General features: G+C 42.9%; 1 protein-coding gene across 1 annotated transcript in view; it reads left to right on the top strand.

Annotated features, from left to right (window-relative positions):
• Positions 1-18003, top strand: part of MOB3B (MOB kinase activator 3B) — a 211638-nt gene that overhangs the window by 73955 nt on the left and 119680 nt on the right. The window contains exon 2 of the mRNA XM_068553306.1: positions 6174-6790. Coding sequence (XP_068409407.1) covers positions 6373-6790 — 418 coding nt within the window. The 5' untranslated portion in view covers positions 6174-6372. The remainder of the gene's footprint in view (positions 1-6173; positions 6791-18003) is intronic.

Here is an 18003-nt window from a genome sequence, read left to right as displayed (position 1 = left end):
GTGAGGAGTCTTTGATTTTTCAACTGATAAGTCAGAAGACATCAGTAGGAAAAGAAAAATAAGAACTTTTCTTGCCAGTGTTGCTTAGTTACCTTGTCAACATTCCCTTGCAGCCCAGCTGAATGCTCTCTGCATATTTTTATAGTGCACATGTTTTATTGCTATAATTGATCTATTTAGCAGAAAATATGGAGAACACATGGAGCGCCTGTCAATTTTATGCTGTTTACTTGAAGAAATTTATGCTGTTTATTTGAAATTTAAGATAATTTTTCTCTTCACTGTCTTTTTCATTCCTAACCTGAGTAATACTGTGAAGGAATCCCATCATGATCCATGTTGGGGCATTTAATTTTGTAGCTAAAAAAGCAAAAGCCAATGAACTGACCTCAAAACTAGACAGCAAGTTGTGGACTTTTCAAAGGCAGGGCTCAAGTTTGTTTGTTTTTTTTAAATAAATTTATTTATTTATTTATTTATTTATTTATTTATTTATTTATTTATTTATTTTTGGCTGTGCTGGGTCTTCGTTGTGGTGTGCAGGCTTCTCATTGCGATGGCGTCTCTTGTTGCGGAGCATGGGCTCTAGGCGCATGGGCTTCAGTAGTTGCAGCACACGGGCTCAGTAGTTGTGGCTCACGGGCTTAGTTGCTCCGCGGCATGTGGGATCTTCCCGGACCAGGGCTTGAACCCGTGTCCTGTGCATTGGCAGGCGGATTCTTAACCACTGTGCCACCAGGGAAGCCCAGGGCTCAAGTTTTAATTAACTTTGTGTCCTTGGTGCCTAGCCCTTTAGTAAAGGTTTATTGGTTGAATGAGCAGTTAGCTTCAAACATTTCTTAAGAACCAGCATTGTAGTGGGTGTTATTCATAACATAGAATTTGCTATAGTTTTTAGCCGCGGGGCAAAGCTGGTGACTTGTTCTTTTCTTTCTGGAGACTGGACAAAGACAGAGAATAACGACAGTGTCGTTGCTAGTCCCACATTTTATTTAGCCAAATCAGCTATTGTGCCTGAGGCTGCCATGGCCATAGCAGCAGCCATAGTCCCTCTGGCATTTATGACAAGGTCTTCGCTGGGAACCTCCTGGGTTCTGGGGCTGTGCTATCCAAATCAATCCAGATCAAGAGACCTGGTCATTGTCACTATCTGTCAAGGCAATTGTATTCAAAGCACTGAGTCTCTCATTCTTTTTCTCACATACACACATGCACACTCAGCTGATAACTAGGTTTATGAAGCCAACTGTTGACAAAACAACAAATGGAAGTTTATTTAGTCATCCCCTTCCCCAGCCAGTAGGGCAGCTCACTAACCCAGTACTCCTCAAAGCATATACTTCTGAGATTTTGTTGAAATTCAGGCTCAGATTTACTAGGTCTGGGGAGAGGCCTGAGCGTCTGCATTTCTAGCAAGCTCTTTTAGTTAGATCAGGCCTTGATACTTAAAGTGTCATCCGTGGGCCAATAGATTTGGCATCACTTGGGAACTTGTTAGACCTGCAGACTCTTAGGCGCCACCCCAGACCTACTGGACCAGAACCTGCATTTTAACAAGATCCCGTGTTCACATTTGAGAAGCACTGCTCTAACCGTGTAATAAGCCTACAGTGTCAATTATGGGCAAGGGTCCTGCTGGGGCTCTGGGTTGAAAGAAAGGTTAGATGGATTTCTTTTTTTTTTTTTAATACATCTTTATTGGAATATAATTGCTTTACAATGTTGTGTTAGTTTCTGCTGTATGACAAAGTGAATCAGCTATATGTATACATATATCCCCCTATAGATGGATTTCTTGTTGCCTTTTTACTTCAAAACTCTTTTGGGTACCTGCTTCAGTAGAGCATCTGACACTCAGATAAAGACACAGCCAGATGCCTCTTTGTTCAGTCATTCAGTGGTGTGATGAATTTGTTTTTATCCATCCTGGAGTGCCATTGTCTTTAAACACGAGGGCCCACTGACCAACCTATCCCTGCTCCAGAAAACTTTATTCTAGACAGAAAAGTTTGACCGGGAGAGACATGTCTGAGCATGTTAGAATGATGAACACATTTGGAACAGCATTAGGAGATGGGAGTTTCTGTTTCCTCATCTGTAAGATGCAGATAATAATACCACCTGTTCTAGCTTCCTTTATAGGCTTGTGAGGAGCTTTGACATCTACCTGTGAAGGGGCTTTGAAAACATAAGGATGTTCATGAGATTTTAAAGCAACTTTAGTGAGAAAAAAAATCATATATATTTCAGTACTGGAGAGGTCTGGATTCAAAATTTAGCCTTACCATCTACTAATTTTGTGATTTCTGCAAAATTATTTCATATGATTGAGCCTCAATTTCTTTTTATATAAAACGGTCATAAAATCATCCATCATGCAAGGTTGTAGTGAGGATTAAAATGTTAATAATATACGTAAAAATCTGGTGCATAGTAGAGTTCAATAAATGGTAGCCAAGAGCAGCACATTAAGGGACTTGGTTGAGAAATAATCTTACAAAGATTACTTTTCCCTCAGGTAAGCCTGTTACATTGGAGCAAAAAGGAAGAGTGACTTTAAATCTGGTTAAAAGTGTGAATAAACACCCATCCATTTCAAGAGATTGATATCTTGAAGTTTGTTTTCTAAGTATCTCTGGAAGAAAAATCCCCAAACCTCAAACAAGGTTTTTTTTTAAATTTAAATATTAGTGAGTACCAGCCACTGGTGGGCTTTGTGATTAGGAGGATTTGCTATGATTATCTGTCTCATTCACACGCTCTCAACAGAGGTGCCAGAGGGACTTGGTAGTGTCCATGAGAGCCTGGCACTGGTAATGAGGATGGTTTCCACACTGGTGTCTGTGCACCCAGACATGCCAGGCCCTGGGGAAACAGCAGAATTAGTGATAACGAGGGTCATGTAAGGTGATTAGATTGCTCTGAGGACCGTGGGAATTGATGGTACCCTCATTATCAGAATAACAGAACAGCAAGTCTTATTTACTGGAGACATGAGGGGGCAGCTGTTGGATTGTTGCTGCTTTACCGTCAGCAATTAAACATTTGCGATACAGAGTGACTTGTCTATTTTAAGAGAAAATAAACGTCCTTGTCCTCCTTTCCCTATCTTCCCAACCTCTAGCTCATATTTTTATTTTGGAAATGCTCTTTGAAGGCCCTCAGCTTTCTTAAGTCTCTTTTCAGGCAGGCTAGGCCTTTGGGATGGTATTCTTTTTTTTTTTTTTTTTTAATAAATTTATTTATTTATTTTTGGCTGCATTGGGTCTTCGTTGCTGTGCACGGGCTTTCTCTAGTTGCAGTGAGCGGTGGCTACTCTTCATTGCGGTGCACGGGCTGTAGGCCCACGGGCTCAGTAGTTGTGGCTCGAGGGCTCTAGAGCTCAGGCTCAGTAGTTGTGGCGCACAGGCTTAATTGCTCCGTGACATGTGGGATCTTCCCAGACCAGGGCTTGAACCCATGTCCCCTGCATTGGCAGGCGGATTCTTAACCACTGCACCACCAGGGAAGCCCGGGATGGTATTCTTTTGAAGAAGAGATTGCCCCCTTTCTCTCCCTACAGTGTGCAGAGTTTGTGTGGTGATAACCTTCCTGGTGATCTTCTGAAGTACCGTGAATGTGATTTCACAGACAGCCAAAGGCAGGGTGTCACATGACCCGCTTTTCCACACGGATCTTTTTGAGGGGGTGTGTACACTCGAGGCCAGGTGAGGAGGGACACGAGCGCCTCGCTGATAATATGACCTTGCAGTGAAAACCTACTAGGAAGAGGGTGGGGTTAAGAGGGAGGAAGTGAGCCCACGAAGGCTGCAGGGAGGCTGCAGGGAGTGGCCAGAAGAGGCCTTCAGCTGAATAATCAGCAGTTCTGAGTGTAGAGCACAGCCTGTGAGAGGCAATCGGAACGTCTTAGCTGGTTTTTGTTTTGGTTTTGCCGGAATAACTTAAGGTTGAATGCATCCCTGAGCCGTGTTTGAGTGTGGGTGGCATAGCAGAGGAGTGGATCAGTGGATCCTGTTTCAAGTCATTTTCACTGATGCCATGATGGACTCTTCTGACTCTGGCCACAGCTGTTGGCTCATTTTGCTAGGGTTTGACCCATGAATGGATCAGTGATCTCCTCTCTGTTTCCAGGCCACAGGCCGTCGTCTTCACTTCCAGCCAGTCGATACTTGTGGTCTTTGGGGAATACGTGGGTGGAAGCTCTAGGTAAAGGGGCTTCATGAACCAGCAGGAGGGACAGGTTGAAGAGCATCACTTTTTAGAATGTAAGGCTGCGTGGAAAGAGCATTTGCTAGCAATCAAAAACTGATTTTCAATCCTAGCCATGTCCCTACTCACTATGGGACCTTGTTCAGCAAGTAATTTTATCTCTTGGAGACCCAGGGATAATGATACCTACTGCACATCTACTACACCTATTCTAAATCTGCTATAAATCACACCAGAATTTTAAAAGGGTCAAATGAGGTGATGAAGAAGAGAGCACTGAAGACTTCGAAGCTGCCTGTCCAGTATGGTAGCCACTAGCTGCGTGTGGCTTTTTGGATTATTAATTAATTAATTAAGTCAAGCAATTATTTAATTAATTAGAACGAAATAAAATGAAAAATTCAGTTTCTTAGTCACACTAGCCACCTTTTAAGTGCTCAGTAGCCACATGTGGCTAGTGGGTACCATACTGGACAAAAAAGATACAGAACATTTGCGTTATCACAGGAAGTTTTATCGGATGGTGCCTCAAAGCACCATTTAGGATGTAAAGGATGGCATGTTGTAAGGGTGATAAATGCTGTCATAGTTAGGGGTTCTTAGAAAGAAACAACCCACTCAAGTTAGCTGGAGTAAAACGAGATATTTGACTAATTCAAGGAAAATGTATGTGTCCCAAGGGTTGGAAACACAACTAGGCTTTAAGAGGAAATGGAACCAGTTCCTAGAAGACTATCAAGAACAAAAGAAGCTACTGTCTCCCCACTGTCTCTCTTTCTCTTGTCTTCCTCTCCCTGTGGTCACTTGTGCCCTTCTCTCTGTTTCTCTGTCTGTGCATGGCTTCTTTCTTTCTCTCCTCTTCCTCCTTCACTTCTTCCTCCTCTTCTTCTCAACCCGTCCCCCTTTCCTCCCTCCCCTCTCTACAGACCAGCTTTCTCAACTGTACTACACATGGTCCAAATAGGGCTCGAGCAGACCCAATTTTTAAAAAAATATGTTTAAGTATCATTGATTTACAATGTTGTATTAGTTTCTGGTGTACAGCAAAGTGATTCAGTTATACATATATAACAGTTTGCATTTGTTAATCCCAAACTCCCAATCCCATCCCTCCTCCCCCTTGGCAACCACAAGTCTGCTGTCTATGTCTGTGAGTCTGTTTCTGTTTTGTTAATAAGTTCATTTGTGTCATATTTTAGATTCCACATATAAGTGATATCATATGGTATTTGTCTGACTTAACTTCAGTTGGTACAATAAACTCCAGGTCCATCCATGTTGCTGCAAATGGCATTATTTCATTCTTTTTTATGGCTGAGTAGTATTCCATTGTATATATGTGTATATATATATATATCACATTTTCTTCATCCATTCATCTGTCGATAGACATTTAGGTTGTTTCCATGTCTCCATGTCTTGGCTATTGCAAATAACGTCAAGCAGACCCAATTTTCATCACTTCTCAGGGATAATGCCTAACAAAGGCTGGATCCTGATTCCAAATTCCCAGGGAAGCCCGCTGGGTGTGATAGCCACCCCTGCTCCAATCAGCTGTATCCAGGAGGATGGGGGTAGTGTCCTTATGCTTACTCAATAGGGGCAAGTGGGGGGGTGGGGCAGATGCTCTAAAAAGGAGCATATGGGGATGTGTCATTGACTAACATGATCATCCTTAACACCTTGGAGCAGTCCATTGAAACTATGATCACACAGGGAAAAGTTCCCAGAGATTTGATCAAGACCATGAAGAAAAAGGGTGTGATACTTTTCCTCCTTTGGCTACTTGGTTATACGATTTGATCACCAATTCAGATTCTCAGGGGTTTGGCTTAACTTCCATGTCCTTATACCTGGATGGAAGTGGGCACAGCCAGAAGTGAGATGGAAGTCAGGTCTAAGCCTTTGTCATTTCTTAAATGCAAACGGGACACTAATGAGACCCTTTTTTCTCCTGCCTTTAGGAAGAAACATGAGGTTCCCCTGGAAATCATTCAAGAGGAAGATGGAAGGGGCTGTCTAAAAAGAGATTGAAAGCTGCAGACCGCAAGACTGGGGCCAGAGGGCTGGCAGTGGAAAACCCTGTTGGGTTGTGATCTCTCGTTGAAAAGTCCCAGTTGCCTTTTTGCTTCCTGCAGGAGGAAGGAAGCGAAGGAGAAGACCATGTCCATAGCCTTGAAGCAGGTGTTCAACAAGGACAAGACCTTCCGGCCGAAGAGGAAATTTGAACCTGGCACGCAGAGGTTCGAACTCCACAAACGGGCTCAGGCATCCCTCAACTCAGGCGTGGACCTGAGGGCAGCTGTGCAGCTGCCCAGCGGGGAGGACCAGAACGACTGGGTAGCGGTGCACGTGGTGGACTTCTTCAATCGGATCAACCTCATCTACGGTACCATCTGTGAGTTCTGCACTGAGCGGACCTGCCCTGTGATGTCGGGGGGCCCCAAATACGAGTATCGGTGGCAGGATGACCTCAAGTACAAGAAGCCGACTGCACTGCCAGCCCCCCAGTACATGAACCTTCTCATGGATTGGATTGAAGTCCAGATCAACAATGAGGACATATTTCCAACGTGTGTGGGTAAGTCCATGACCAGCTTCCTGGTTATTTTGTCACTTCCCACCCAAGCTTGGAAAGTTTGCAGAGGCTTCTTCTGGGACTGCCTTTGAATGCTGGATAGCACCTATATCAGTGTTTCCCTAAATTCCATCACTCACATGTCAGCAATTTCTTTTTCCGGATCTAAGGACCTTATTGAAAAACAATCATTTGTAGACCACTTAGAATTATTTTGTAGACTGAAATAGTGGGAAACACTGGCTTGATGAAAAGTTGGATTTGATCTTATTGGCTTCCTTAGGATTAGACTCCAAACCCACCCAGAGCTCCTGGTAAAATTTTTAATTTGGAGCTAATTAACTAGTTAGTTACATTAACTCTGGTGCAATTATTGGTACTTGTCTCTCAGGGTAAGAAATCCCAGTGTGAGAATCCGTGGATTTGTTTGGGAATCAAGCAAACAGGCAGTTGGCATTTTGGAGAAATAAGATCCTGGCATTCTCTTCTTCCCTCTCCTGATCATAGGTATTAATTTCAGTCTGTACTATTAACTCTGGACCCTTGGGTAGCTGCTAGACCAACCCGGACACCTGAAATGCAAATGCTTTTGTTTGCTTTGTGCTCTGAGCCATAAAACTCTTCAAGGGGAGAGACCAGACCTTTCCTATCTCTTATATTTCTTTATGCTGCTGATCATTGAATCTGCATGCCTGGCAGGTTGAAATTCAGAATTCAGTTTTTAGGGCCTTAGGTTCAATAAGGATGAGCATTCTCTTCTTTCCACTGTTGTACCTGTGATACCTAGCATGGTGCCCTGGAACCTTTTAGGCACTCAGGAACTATTTGTGGAATGGCTGAAAAAATACTTATGCTGCTGGAAAATATTATTGAAAAGCTCTGAGATAGTTGGGGTATTAAAAAAAAAAAAGCGTTTGAAACACATCGCTGAAATCACCTTTAGATGGGGCATGTGTGTCCCCATGTGGCATATGGAAAGTTGAAGTGGGGTGTATGGAAGTAATTACATTTATACCAGAAAAAAAAATGTATATAAATTGATTAGGGCAGTATGTCCATCTTGAAATATTCAGCACACAAACCAGTCTGCTCAGAATCCTCGTGCCTTGACTTATGCAGTTTCCTCATGTACTTTCTGCTGTCCCTTGTTAGGGCAGGAAGTGGGGTGTATGGCAGCACAACCCCCCTTGGTTGGCTCACCAGCATAGGAGGAAGAAGGCAGGTTTCAGAAACTCCCCTGGCTGTATAATTGGCGCCTTGGAGGAGTAGCAATTTCCTAGGTTCATGTCTTTTTGCACTTTCATTGACTGTCAGAGGCTTCTTTTGGAGCTGGGAGGAATTTGTCTTTTCCAAAAGCATTACAAGCAACTGCCAATGCTCTGTGCAGAACATATGACAGCAGTAAAGGTAAATAAATGTGGGTAAGGATCTCTCCTTGCTGCCCTTCCCCTTCTGTTTCTTTGATGCTTTGAACTCTGGGCACTTCTGTTCTCTCTGGCAGTTGTGGTTGCCACGTAGAGTTGCTGACCAGAAATAACATCACAGAGCCTGGTGTGTTACTTAAGAGTGAGGAAGCTTCTGGCCGTCTCCCTGGAAAATAGAACATCATAGGTGATTTTAGACTTTGCTTGGAGGAAATCACTGGATGCCGCCAGATCCCCCAGAGCAATTGACTTTGCTTACTTTTTCTAGACGGTCTCCTTAGCCATTCAGTGTGCTTGGGGAACGCTCACCTGATCCGAATCCTCTATTTCAGCTCTTCCCAATTTGTGCCGCACAGTATAAAAGTGTTCTGGGAGCTCTTAATAGGTGCACTGTGATATTTTTTTTCTCCCATGGAAAAATAAGTTTGGGAAATGCGGAGTGAAATTGATTTCTTTACTTCAGGACTTTAAATATACTAATGTGCATTATACATCTCCAAGAAAAGAATACGTTAGTAAGTAGTGTATCCTAATTTGAACCTGGTACCTTTTTTTTTTTTTTTTAATGGAACACTATTAGCATCTTTAGGGCAATGTTCATCTGTATAGAGTTGTCAAACTTTTCTTTGTATCAGAATTACTTGGACCTTCTTCTCAAAATGCAAATTCCTTGGTCCTCCCCCTCAACAGCTAAATCAGAATCTCTTAGGTGAGGCCTAAGAATTTGTACTTTTAGTAAGCTCCTCCCACTCCTCTTGTTTATTGTAACCACCCAGAATGCTTTTCATCCTCCCCAGAAACAGTTTGTTTCTTACCTCTCTGGTTTTATCCATGTCATTCTCTCCTTTGGAATCCCCTTCTAGTGAATTCTCATGCATCCTTTATACCATCTCAGACTTCCCTGGTGGTCCAGTGGTTAAGACTCCTCCGTGCTTCCAATGCAGGAGGCGTGAGTTCGATCCCTGGTTGGGGAACTAAGATCCCACATGCTGTGTGGCGTGACCAAACATTTTTTTTTAAAAAAATGAACTTTATACCATCTCCTCTGTGAAGACTGTCATCTTTTAGAATATAAGCCCCTTCAAGTTATAGAATATGTCTTATGCATTTGAATATCCCAGCACTAAGTCCAGTCCTGGTGCCTTATAAGTTGTTGGATGGATGGATGGATGGATGGATGGATGGATGGATGGATGGATGGATGGATGGAAAAATAATCTTTATAAAGTTCCAGCATGTGTATGGTGCTGGTGATCAAAGTGAAGTTAAACAAATGTCTCTGAATCTCTTTATCACCATTCCTGGCTATTTCCCGTACCTTGCCTTCCACAGGGTTTAATTTTGTCTGTTTAACTTTTCCAGGGTTAAAATGTTAGGGGTCAGTAAAAACCACCACCATCCACCATCACCCTGAGGGTCTTCATTAGTATCCTGCTCACCTCTGCTATTTGTCCTCAGACAATACTGTTGCTGTCTTGGCAAGAACTTGTCTTTTAGGAGCCGCTTTCTCTATGAGAATTCATTTCCTCCTCTTCTTCCTCCCCCTGATTCCAGCCTACTTTCCTTCTTTTTGATCTTGGTGCTGCCATGAGTCATTATCATGGAAATGATCAAGATGTCTGTCAGGATAAAGTAAAAGAGGAATTCCCAGCCAACAGCAGACCCTGGGTGGATGAGAAATTTGGGAGTTCTGCTTAACGTTAACGGCTTTGAATCCTGGGCATATTTCTGTCTTCTTGCCTGGGAATTGGGAGGGTTTGAAACTTCCCCTCCTCCCCACTGTGATCCGAGGAACTAGAACCGGAAAATACAGACAGATGTGAAGGCTTCACCCTTAGTTAGGTATTAAAGGATATAAACAGCTGTTGATCTCTACCGTTGAAACATGGAGGAAAGAAAAGCTTTCATCTGTTTCTGGATTCTGGTTTAACTTGGATACCCGGGCTATTTCAGAAGTCGAGCCTTCTCAGTTGGGAGAATACCAAACAGATGTGGCTCCCTCGTGAACCAGAGTCTCCTCCAGTCTCCCTTGATCCTCTCCAGCTTCCTTTGTTAAAAAGCCAACAGATGTTCCTGCAAAAGCTCCCAAGACAGCAGTAACTTCAGAAGCAAGGGCCACCTCCTCTTTGATTGTATCTCTTTAGCCACTTTTAGAGGTAACGTTTGAAAAATAGAAAGCACAGCCACCCACTTTTTAAAATTCCATTGCCTGTCTAATTACAATAATTTTTATGTTCTAGCCCCCGGTTTCCCTGTTTTTCTGTTATATAATAGGACTTAAATCTCAGATCTGACACTCAGAAAAAAAAGAGTGGAAAACTTAGCGCTCCTCCAACTCATGTTTTTAAAAAGTCTTTGAGCAGGAGGAATTTAAAAAATAATGACATGATCTCACCTACCTCTATGGTTTTAGAATAAATGGGTGTCAGGGAAGGGGAGAGCAAGGAAAGGAAGCAAAGGAAGGGAGAGAAGCCAGGAGGGAACTCACGTGTATTGAGTTTGCTAAGTGCCAGGCACTATGCTTGCTACTGTTAATCTTTCTTAATTCTTATAATAACTGAATGAATTAAATATGCCGTTTTACCAGTTAGGAAGCTGACATTTAAACAAGCAAAAGGTTTCCCAAGGTTGCACAGATAATCAGTCATTTAGAAGTCAGGGTTTGAGCTCAAGAGTGGCCAAAAATCTATGCCCTTGTCACCCACTACCATTTATAGCATGAATTGTTATTCTGCAAATTTCCTTCACATGGTGAAAGACTTCTCAATCATGGTTTTAGGAGGTTGTGTAGGGTGGGAAAAAATTCAGAAAAGCTGATTTTTGGTATAAATTTTAAATAAATGATTCTTTTCTTTGTTTCTGTTTGTCCCTATTTTATTATTTTTTTTAAATAAGATTCTTTTTTTAAATATATTTATTTATTTATTTATGGCTATATTGGGTCTTTGTTGCTGTGTGCCGGCTTTCTCTAGTTGCGGTGAGCGGGGGCTACTCTTCATTGCAGTACACACGCTTCTCATTGCAGTGGCTTCTCTTGTTGTGGAGCACGGGCTGTAGGGGCACGGGCTTCAGTAGTTGGGGCACGTGGGCTTCAGTAGTTGTGGCTCGCGGGCTCTAGAGTGCAGGCTCAGTAGTTGTGGAGCACGGGCTTAGTTGCTCTGCAGCATGTGGGATCTTCCCGGACCAGGACTTGAACCCGTGTCCCCTGCAGTGGCAGGCGGATTCTTAACCACTGCACCACCAGGGAAGCCCTGCCCCTCTTTTAAAAAATCACCCCTGAAATGCCTGAGGAATGTGTCCGTGAGACTACAGCTGAGTTTCATCCTTTCTCAAAATATTGTGGCAGGAAACATAAGGCTATAAAAATGTCCATAGGGATGAGCTTTTCAGACATGGGATGTTGGGGAACTGAGTTTATAATTAGCCTTTAAATTTTAACTTTTTATTTTCTATTGTCTCCCTCCTGGTTTTTTATTTTTATATAAATCTATGTAACACTGGTAAGACAGCATGTACGTCAACAAAATATATTTACAGTGTGGTAGGACTAGCCCTGGGCTTGTAAACAGAGACTAGCTCTGCTATTACAAGATGCTGTGTGACATTGGTAAACACAAAACCTCTGGGCTTGCGTTTCTCTGTGTAAAGATTCTGATCTCACAGGACTGTTGTAAAGATTAAATGAGGCCGTGTGAGTAAAAACACCCAGCCCAGAGCCATAAGCCCCTGTGAGAGGTGCTAAAAAACAAATGTGTGTCAGCTGCCTCTCTCTCTGCATACGTTTCTACTTAACTGTCAACCAAAACTCTTGGAGCCCACTAGATGATTTCTGAACGGTATCCCCAGAAAAGAGCAAGACACATTGTAAGAGAATCAATGTGATTTTTAAAAAATCGTTGCTGAATTGCTCTGTGATGGGGGTCATAAATACCTTCCAAGACTTTGGGAAATTTCAGTGTTTCTCTAGGAGCTAGACCAACTCCTGGTGTCAGGGACGAGCACTTAACTCTTTAGACAGAAAGCTACTAGGAAGGATGGTTTTGCTTGGTTTTCAGAATACTGAGTACTGAGTGTGCCCAAGTCCAGTGTCAGTCTGGCAAACCTCAGCAGAGACTGGGTGCAGGTTAGCTGGGGAAGAGGGGAGACAGCTTACTAGTCACATCTGGCACAAGCCATTCATTAAAATCAGTGCTGGGTGAGCTGCCCTGGATTTGACCTCTCAGGAGGATGGGGAAAGAGTTCTCAGTGCCCAGGAATGAAGCCTCCAAGACAGCCTTGTGAACTGGCAAGTTTTTCTAAGACTCTGGAAACATGTTTTGCCTTTGGGATCTGATAAACTGTTTGGCTCCCTAAGAGTTTACTCGTTGGGAAGGCATCATAATAAAGCTACAATTTTCTGAATACATACTACCCTCCACACTCTACCTGCATCATATCGTTTAATCTGTAAAATAACCCCGTAAGGCGGGTATTATGAGGTCCATTTCGCAGATGAAAAAGATGAAGTAACTTGCCCAGGGTCACACAGGCAGAGCTAGGATTCAGACCCAAAGTAGCCCAACTCTACAGGCCGTGCTCTCAGCTACTCCAACATCTCGTGTCTGTGATGTTCTTAGCCCAGAATCAACATTACCCTTGATTTACCCCTACCTGTTGCATCACATGTTAAATCCTCTTTAGGAAATGTCCTACGATAAACCCAGCATTCACAGGGAAGGATGTGAAAACAGACAGGGCGGTGCATCCGATGCAAATTGTACTGGGTCCTTACTGATGGGAACTCTTAAAGTTCTGCTGGCGGTAAGAACTTGCCTTCTCTAGATTCTGATTCTACCCTAGTTTATTCAGTTGTCTATTCATGGAAACCATGCAGAAACAGCTGAATCCACTCTTCCTCACCCGCTGGCTGCCGGCGAATTCATGGGCTTTTGTGGAGGGACACAGTTCCCTACTTCCACCTTGTTAACCCAATACTGCAGTGACTTGGTGGCTGAGTTAATAAGAACGGTGGTAAATAACCACCCCCACTCAACAAATCCCAAGAGATACCTCTGGAAAATGGTGAGGGCCATCATTGTGCTAAGAAGCAGCAGGGAAAAGGAGTGGAGAGGGGAGCCCAGAGGGCCTAGAAACTGCCCTGTAAGTTAAGGCTAATTACCTGCTGTCCCCACCTGCACTGAGGTCTCCATTACTCGTGCTGTGTAATTTTAATGAGCCATATCTCAAATGACAAGTCGTTACATCTCAGCATCAGCTGGGAAGGGAACTGGGCTATATGATACTCAGTGGAAAACAGAGATGAAAAATACAGGCTGTAATGGGGGTTGGGGGGTATATGCTGCTTTCTCTCGGTTGGTGCTTGTAGACATGGTGCCCTACCTTAGTCAACGAAGGCTGCCTTGTGAAGGTCAGTGCTGCACAGATAGGCAAGCCAGCTCAGCACCAAGCCTTAGGGGATGTGGAAATGCATCGGGAAATGCAATGGGATGGAGAAAAACGAGTTAACCAGAACTCTTGCCCAGAACAGACATGGAGTTGGAAGGAACAGTTGCATAAAACACTTGAAGTGGAGATGAGATCCCCAAGAGCACGCTGGATTATTACTGACCTGCCAGCTGACTTTTAAAGAGCACAGGTTTTTGTTTATCTGAGTAGGGCATATCAGCAGGGCCCTGACACCAGAGGCCTTCTCTCTCTGCCCTCCCCACCAGTCTCTGCCTCCCCTCTAGATAGAGAAGGTACCCTTAAACAGTGTCATTTTGAAGAGAGGTTGAGTTTTTGTCCTGCCCTAGATCTCCATGTGTGGAGAGTGAGTCTCAAGCTTTTCTTTTAAAAGACCTTTGTAGGTTTCAGGACAAGTAGTATCTGTTAAGGCCTCTGCATATAAGAACTTTTTGGTGTTTCATCTTTAAAAAACTCATGCTAAATTCATCTTCTAAATGATAATTCTATCCATGTTTTCCTTCATGTAATCATGTGTTTCTCTTAAGTCTTCTGATGAAATGGATGCTGTGGGAAGATGAGCCAGTTTGGGAAGGTGGGGTGTTGGTAAAAAGGAACAAAAGCATTAGTCTCTGTTAGACCTGAGTTTGAATCCCAGTTATCAACTTTTAGTAGGAAATTTTCACTCTCTGGGCCTGTTTCCTCATCTGTAAAATGCATATAAAAGGATCTACTTCATAAGACTGTTGAGATAATTAAATAACATGCTACATTTAAAATACTTAGCACAGTGTCGAGACATAGACTAGGTATGCTTTCGATGTTATCCCCTCAATATCACATGGTATCAGTGTGATGAATTAGACTTGGCAGGTGAATTAAGGTAAGAAAGGAAAGAAGGTAGGATGAAAATCCTTACTTCTTTCAAGTATTTGGCTGTGGAGTTGATCCACATTCCCTTAATCTTCTGCTATATCTTACGGAACCTTTAGAAGAAATAGTAAACATTCATGGGATGTTTAGCTTGGCCTTGACGGCTGGAACCAGGTGGGTCCCCGATGGAACTTGAGAAGATGTTCACATGAATAGCATATGAGGCCTGCACAAAGCCAATCCCACCTTCTTGTTTCTGCTACAGGATGCAGCATCCAACATAACGCTCTGCATCAAGTAGACACATGGTGAACTAATTACTACTATGTAAGTGTAAATTGATTGACTCATGCTGTATAGTTCATATTACAGAACAGAAAACTCCTGAAAATTGTGAGGCAGTTGAATTTTTGTCATGTGGCTGATATTTTCATTTCTCAGAGAGAATTTTAAAGAAAGCTTGGCAAAGAATCCTTTTAGTGTGTGAATGCCTCCTTAGTGATATGTCTAATTGATCTTTAGAGCAGGCCTTTGGAAGTTAAAATGTTTGTCTTCATGGAGAGACAAACTGGAGTTGTCAGTTCTCTCTCAGGGAAAGGAAACATTCTTCAAATTAAGCAATAGGTTTTCAGTGTTTCTATATCGTCTGGCCCGGGATCCTAGGACTGGAGAGCAGTGATGAGTTAAGGGAGACTCTCCAGCTGATAGTCAAGCGTTCATTCTGCTGTCACCCCCGGAATTCTGCCAGCAACAGCTGGCTCCTGCCTGGCTTCTGGGCCAGCTGAAGTGAGGGAGCCCTAATGCCTGGTGTAGCAGTGCAATGGAACCCCAACGTCTTAGGACCACCAAGAATTACTTGTGGGTGACTTCCTTCAACATTTCTTGGTTGCCTGGCCCAGCCAGGGAATCCTACCATGGCCTCCAGGAACAGAGGGAAGAAAGTTGTTGGACATTGGGAATTTACCTATTCCAGCCTTCAGATAAACCATTCATATTTCACCATCCCAAAGTGGGGGTGGGGGGTGGGGGGGGGAAAGCCTACAGCTGAGGGCATCTGTCTTTCTGTGTCTTTGAAGAGAAATGTGAGCAAATATGTTAATGATATGTACCAAAGTCCCTGTGAGCAGTAACTGTCATAACACATGGATTGTGTTATGATGGCTTTATTTTGTTTTCCAAAAATAGTGTACGGGTAAGGTTTCATCATCAGCCTGGGTTCAAATCTGTTCCTCTCATGGCTTTGGGACCTTGGGAAGCCCTGACCCTCTCTGAGCCTGTCTCCTCATGTGGAAAGTAGGGGTATTAATAATTATACCCACTTTGTAAGGTTATGAGAATTAAGTGTCATAATGCGCACAAGGCTCTTAGTGAGTTCCTGGTAGAGAATTAAGTGCTGAATACATTTGGGCTTTATTACTTTTCATGGTGATATAAAAAGAGAAGACCACTGATTTATTGCAGTTTGTAATGCTTAATGACATAGGAGAATTTCTCCTGCAGTATTCGCTGTAAATTTCTTTTCCAACTGGAATAAAAATTGAGAAAAGCTATTGATCATGTCATAATTACAGTAGTTATCTTGGAAAAAGAATAATCTTTCACATCCATTAGAATACCAGTTAATAATCAAGACTTGAATGCCTCACTGAAATCAATAGATTCCATATTTTATGTCAGGCAGTAATTCCAAAGTTTAAAGTACAGTAATAATAATAACATTAGCTAACATTTATTACCTATTCGGGGCCCAACAGCATGCGAGGTCCTTTGTGTGAATTTTTTTTTTTTTTTTTGGCCGCACTGTGCAGCTTGCGGGATCTTAGTTCCCCAACCAGGGACTGAACCTGGGCCCTGGAAGTGAAAGCACCGATTCCTAACCACTGGACTCTGAGGGAATTCCCTGTGTGTATTTTATTTCTAATCCTCAAAGCAGCCCCAGTCGACATTATCATTTTCCCTATTTTCAAATGAAGAAACTGAGGTAAGTTTCTTTCCCCAAAGTGTGGGGAGAGCTGAAATGTCAAAGTGGGATGGTGAGGTACCAGTGTAATCACAAGAGCTGCAAGCTCCTGCTCCCTAGGATTGGACATACCAAGTGAGGGGAGGGGATGACTAGCACCTGGGAGCTGGGGCTGTGCAGCAGGAGCTGGGAGCACAGCCTGTTCAGCAGAACTGGAACCAAGGAGAAGATGCAGCACTGCTGGAGGCCAAGGCAGACCACGGGAGAAATACCTGGGTGTCTGCTTCCCTCCTCCAGTCTCCTGCTGGGGTAAAGGGGCCTGGGAAACCTATTTAGGGAATGGATCTGAGAGCAAATAAGTGAATGGCTGGCATATGGAGAAAACAGATAAATAACAAATAAATGTATGAAATAATTTTAGGTAGTGATGAGTTCTGTAAAGACAACTTTGGGAAAGGGAATTGGGATGCTGTAAGATTTAAGTAAGATAGATGTAGAATAGTGGCCTCAAATTTTTTTGGTCTTTGAACTCCTTCATACTCTTAAAAATTATTGAAAATCCTAAAGATCTTTTGTTTTATGTGGGTTATAGCTATCAACTGTTATCATATTAGAAATTAAAACTAGGGACGTTTTAAAATATTAATTCATTGAAAAAATAATAATAAATGCACCACATATTAACATAAATAACATTTTAATGAGAAATAGCTGTTTCCCAAAACAAAAAATAAATAAGTAAGAAGAGTGGCATTGTTTTACTTTTTGCAAATCTATCTATTTATTTATTTATTTATTTATTTAATTAATTTGTTTTTTGGCTGCGTTGGGTCTTTGTTGCTGCGCGCAGGCTTTCTCTAGTTGCGGTGAGCGGGGGCTGCTCTTCGTTGCGGTGCGAGAGCTTCTCATCATGGTGGCTTCTCATTGCGGAGCACAGGCTCTAGGCACATGGGCTTCAGTAGTTGTGACACGTGGGCTCAGTAGTTGTGGCACACGGGCTTAGTTGCTCTGCGGCATGTGGGATCTTCCCAGACCAGGGCTCAAACCCGTGTCCCCTGCATTGGCAGGTGGATTCTTAGCCACTGCGCCACCAGGGAAGTCCCTGCAAATCTCTTTAATGTCTGAGTTCATAGAAAACAATTGGACTCTCTTATCTGCTTCTGCATTTCAATCTATGGTTCAAGTCCAGCTTTGCACAGATATGTAGTTGGGAAGGGGAGGACTTTGTGTACCTGTGAAAGAACCCCCAGGGATGCATACAATCCTTTGAGAACCACTGTTGTAGATAAAGCAGTGAGGAGGCCAGTCCTTTGCACCTAGTAGGCATTTGATGATTTTGGTTGAATGAACACAAATTAAGGTTGCATTGAGGGTTTCACAGTGTCCCTTGTAATAAATGGTATCATTGGTGACATTGTGATAGTGTAAGACAGTTAGATAAGATGGTTCTTAGGGCGCATTGATCAGTAGGACACATGCTTTGTGGCATTTACCCAGCAGTACTGATGGCTTTTCCC

The sequence above is a fragment of the Eschrichtius robustus genome, chromosome 10 (assembly GCF_028021215.1).
Source record: "Eschrichtius robustus isolate mEscRob2 chromosome 10, mEscRob2.pri, whole genome shotgun sequence".
NCBI lineage: Eukaryota > Metazoa > Chordata > Mammalia > Artiodactyla > Eschrichtiidae > Eschrichtius > Eschrichtius robustus.
The sequence above is the reverse complement of the archived record's forward strand: the minus strand, read 5'-3'. Positions and strand labels throughout refer to the sequence as shown.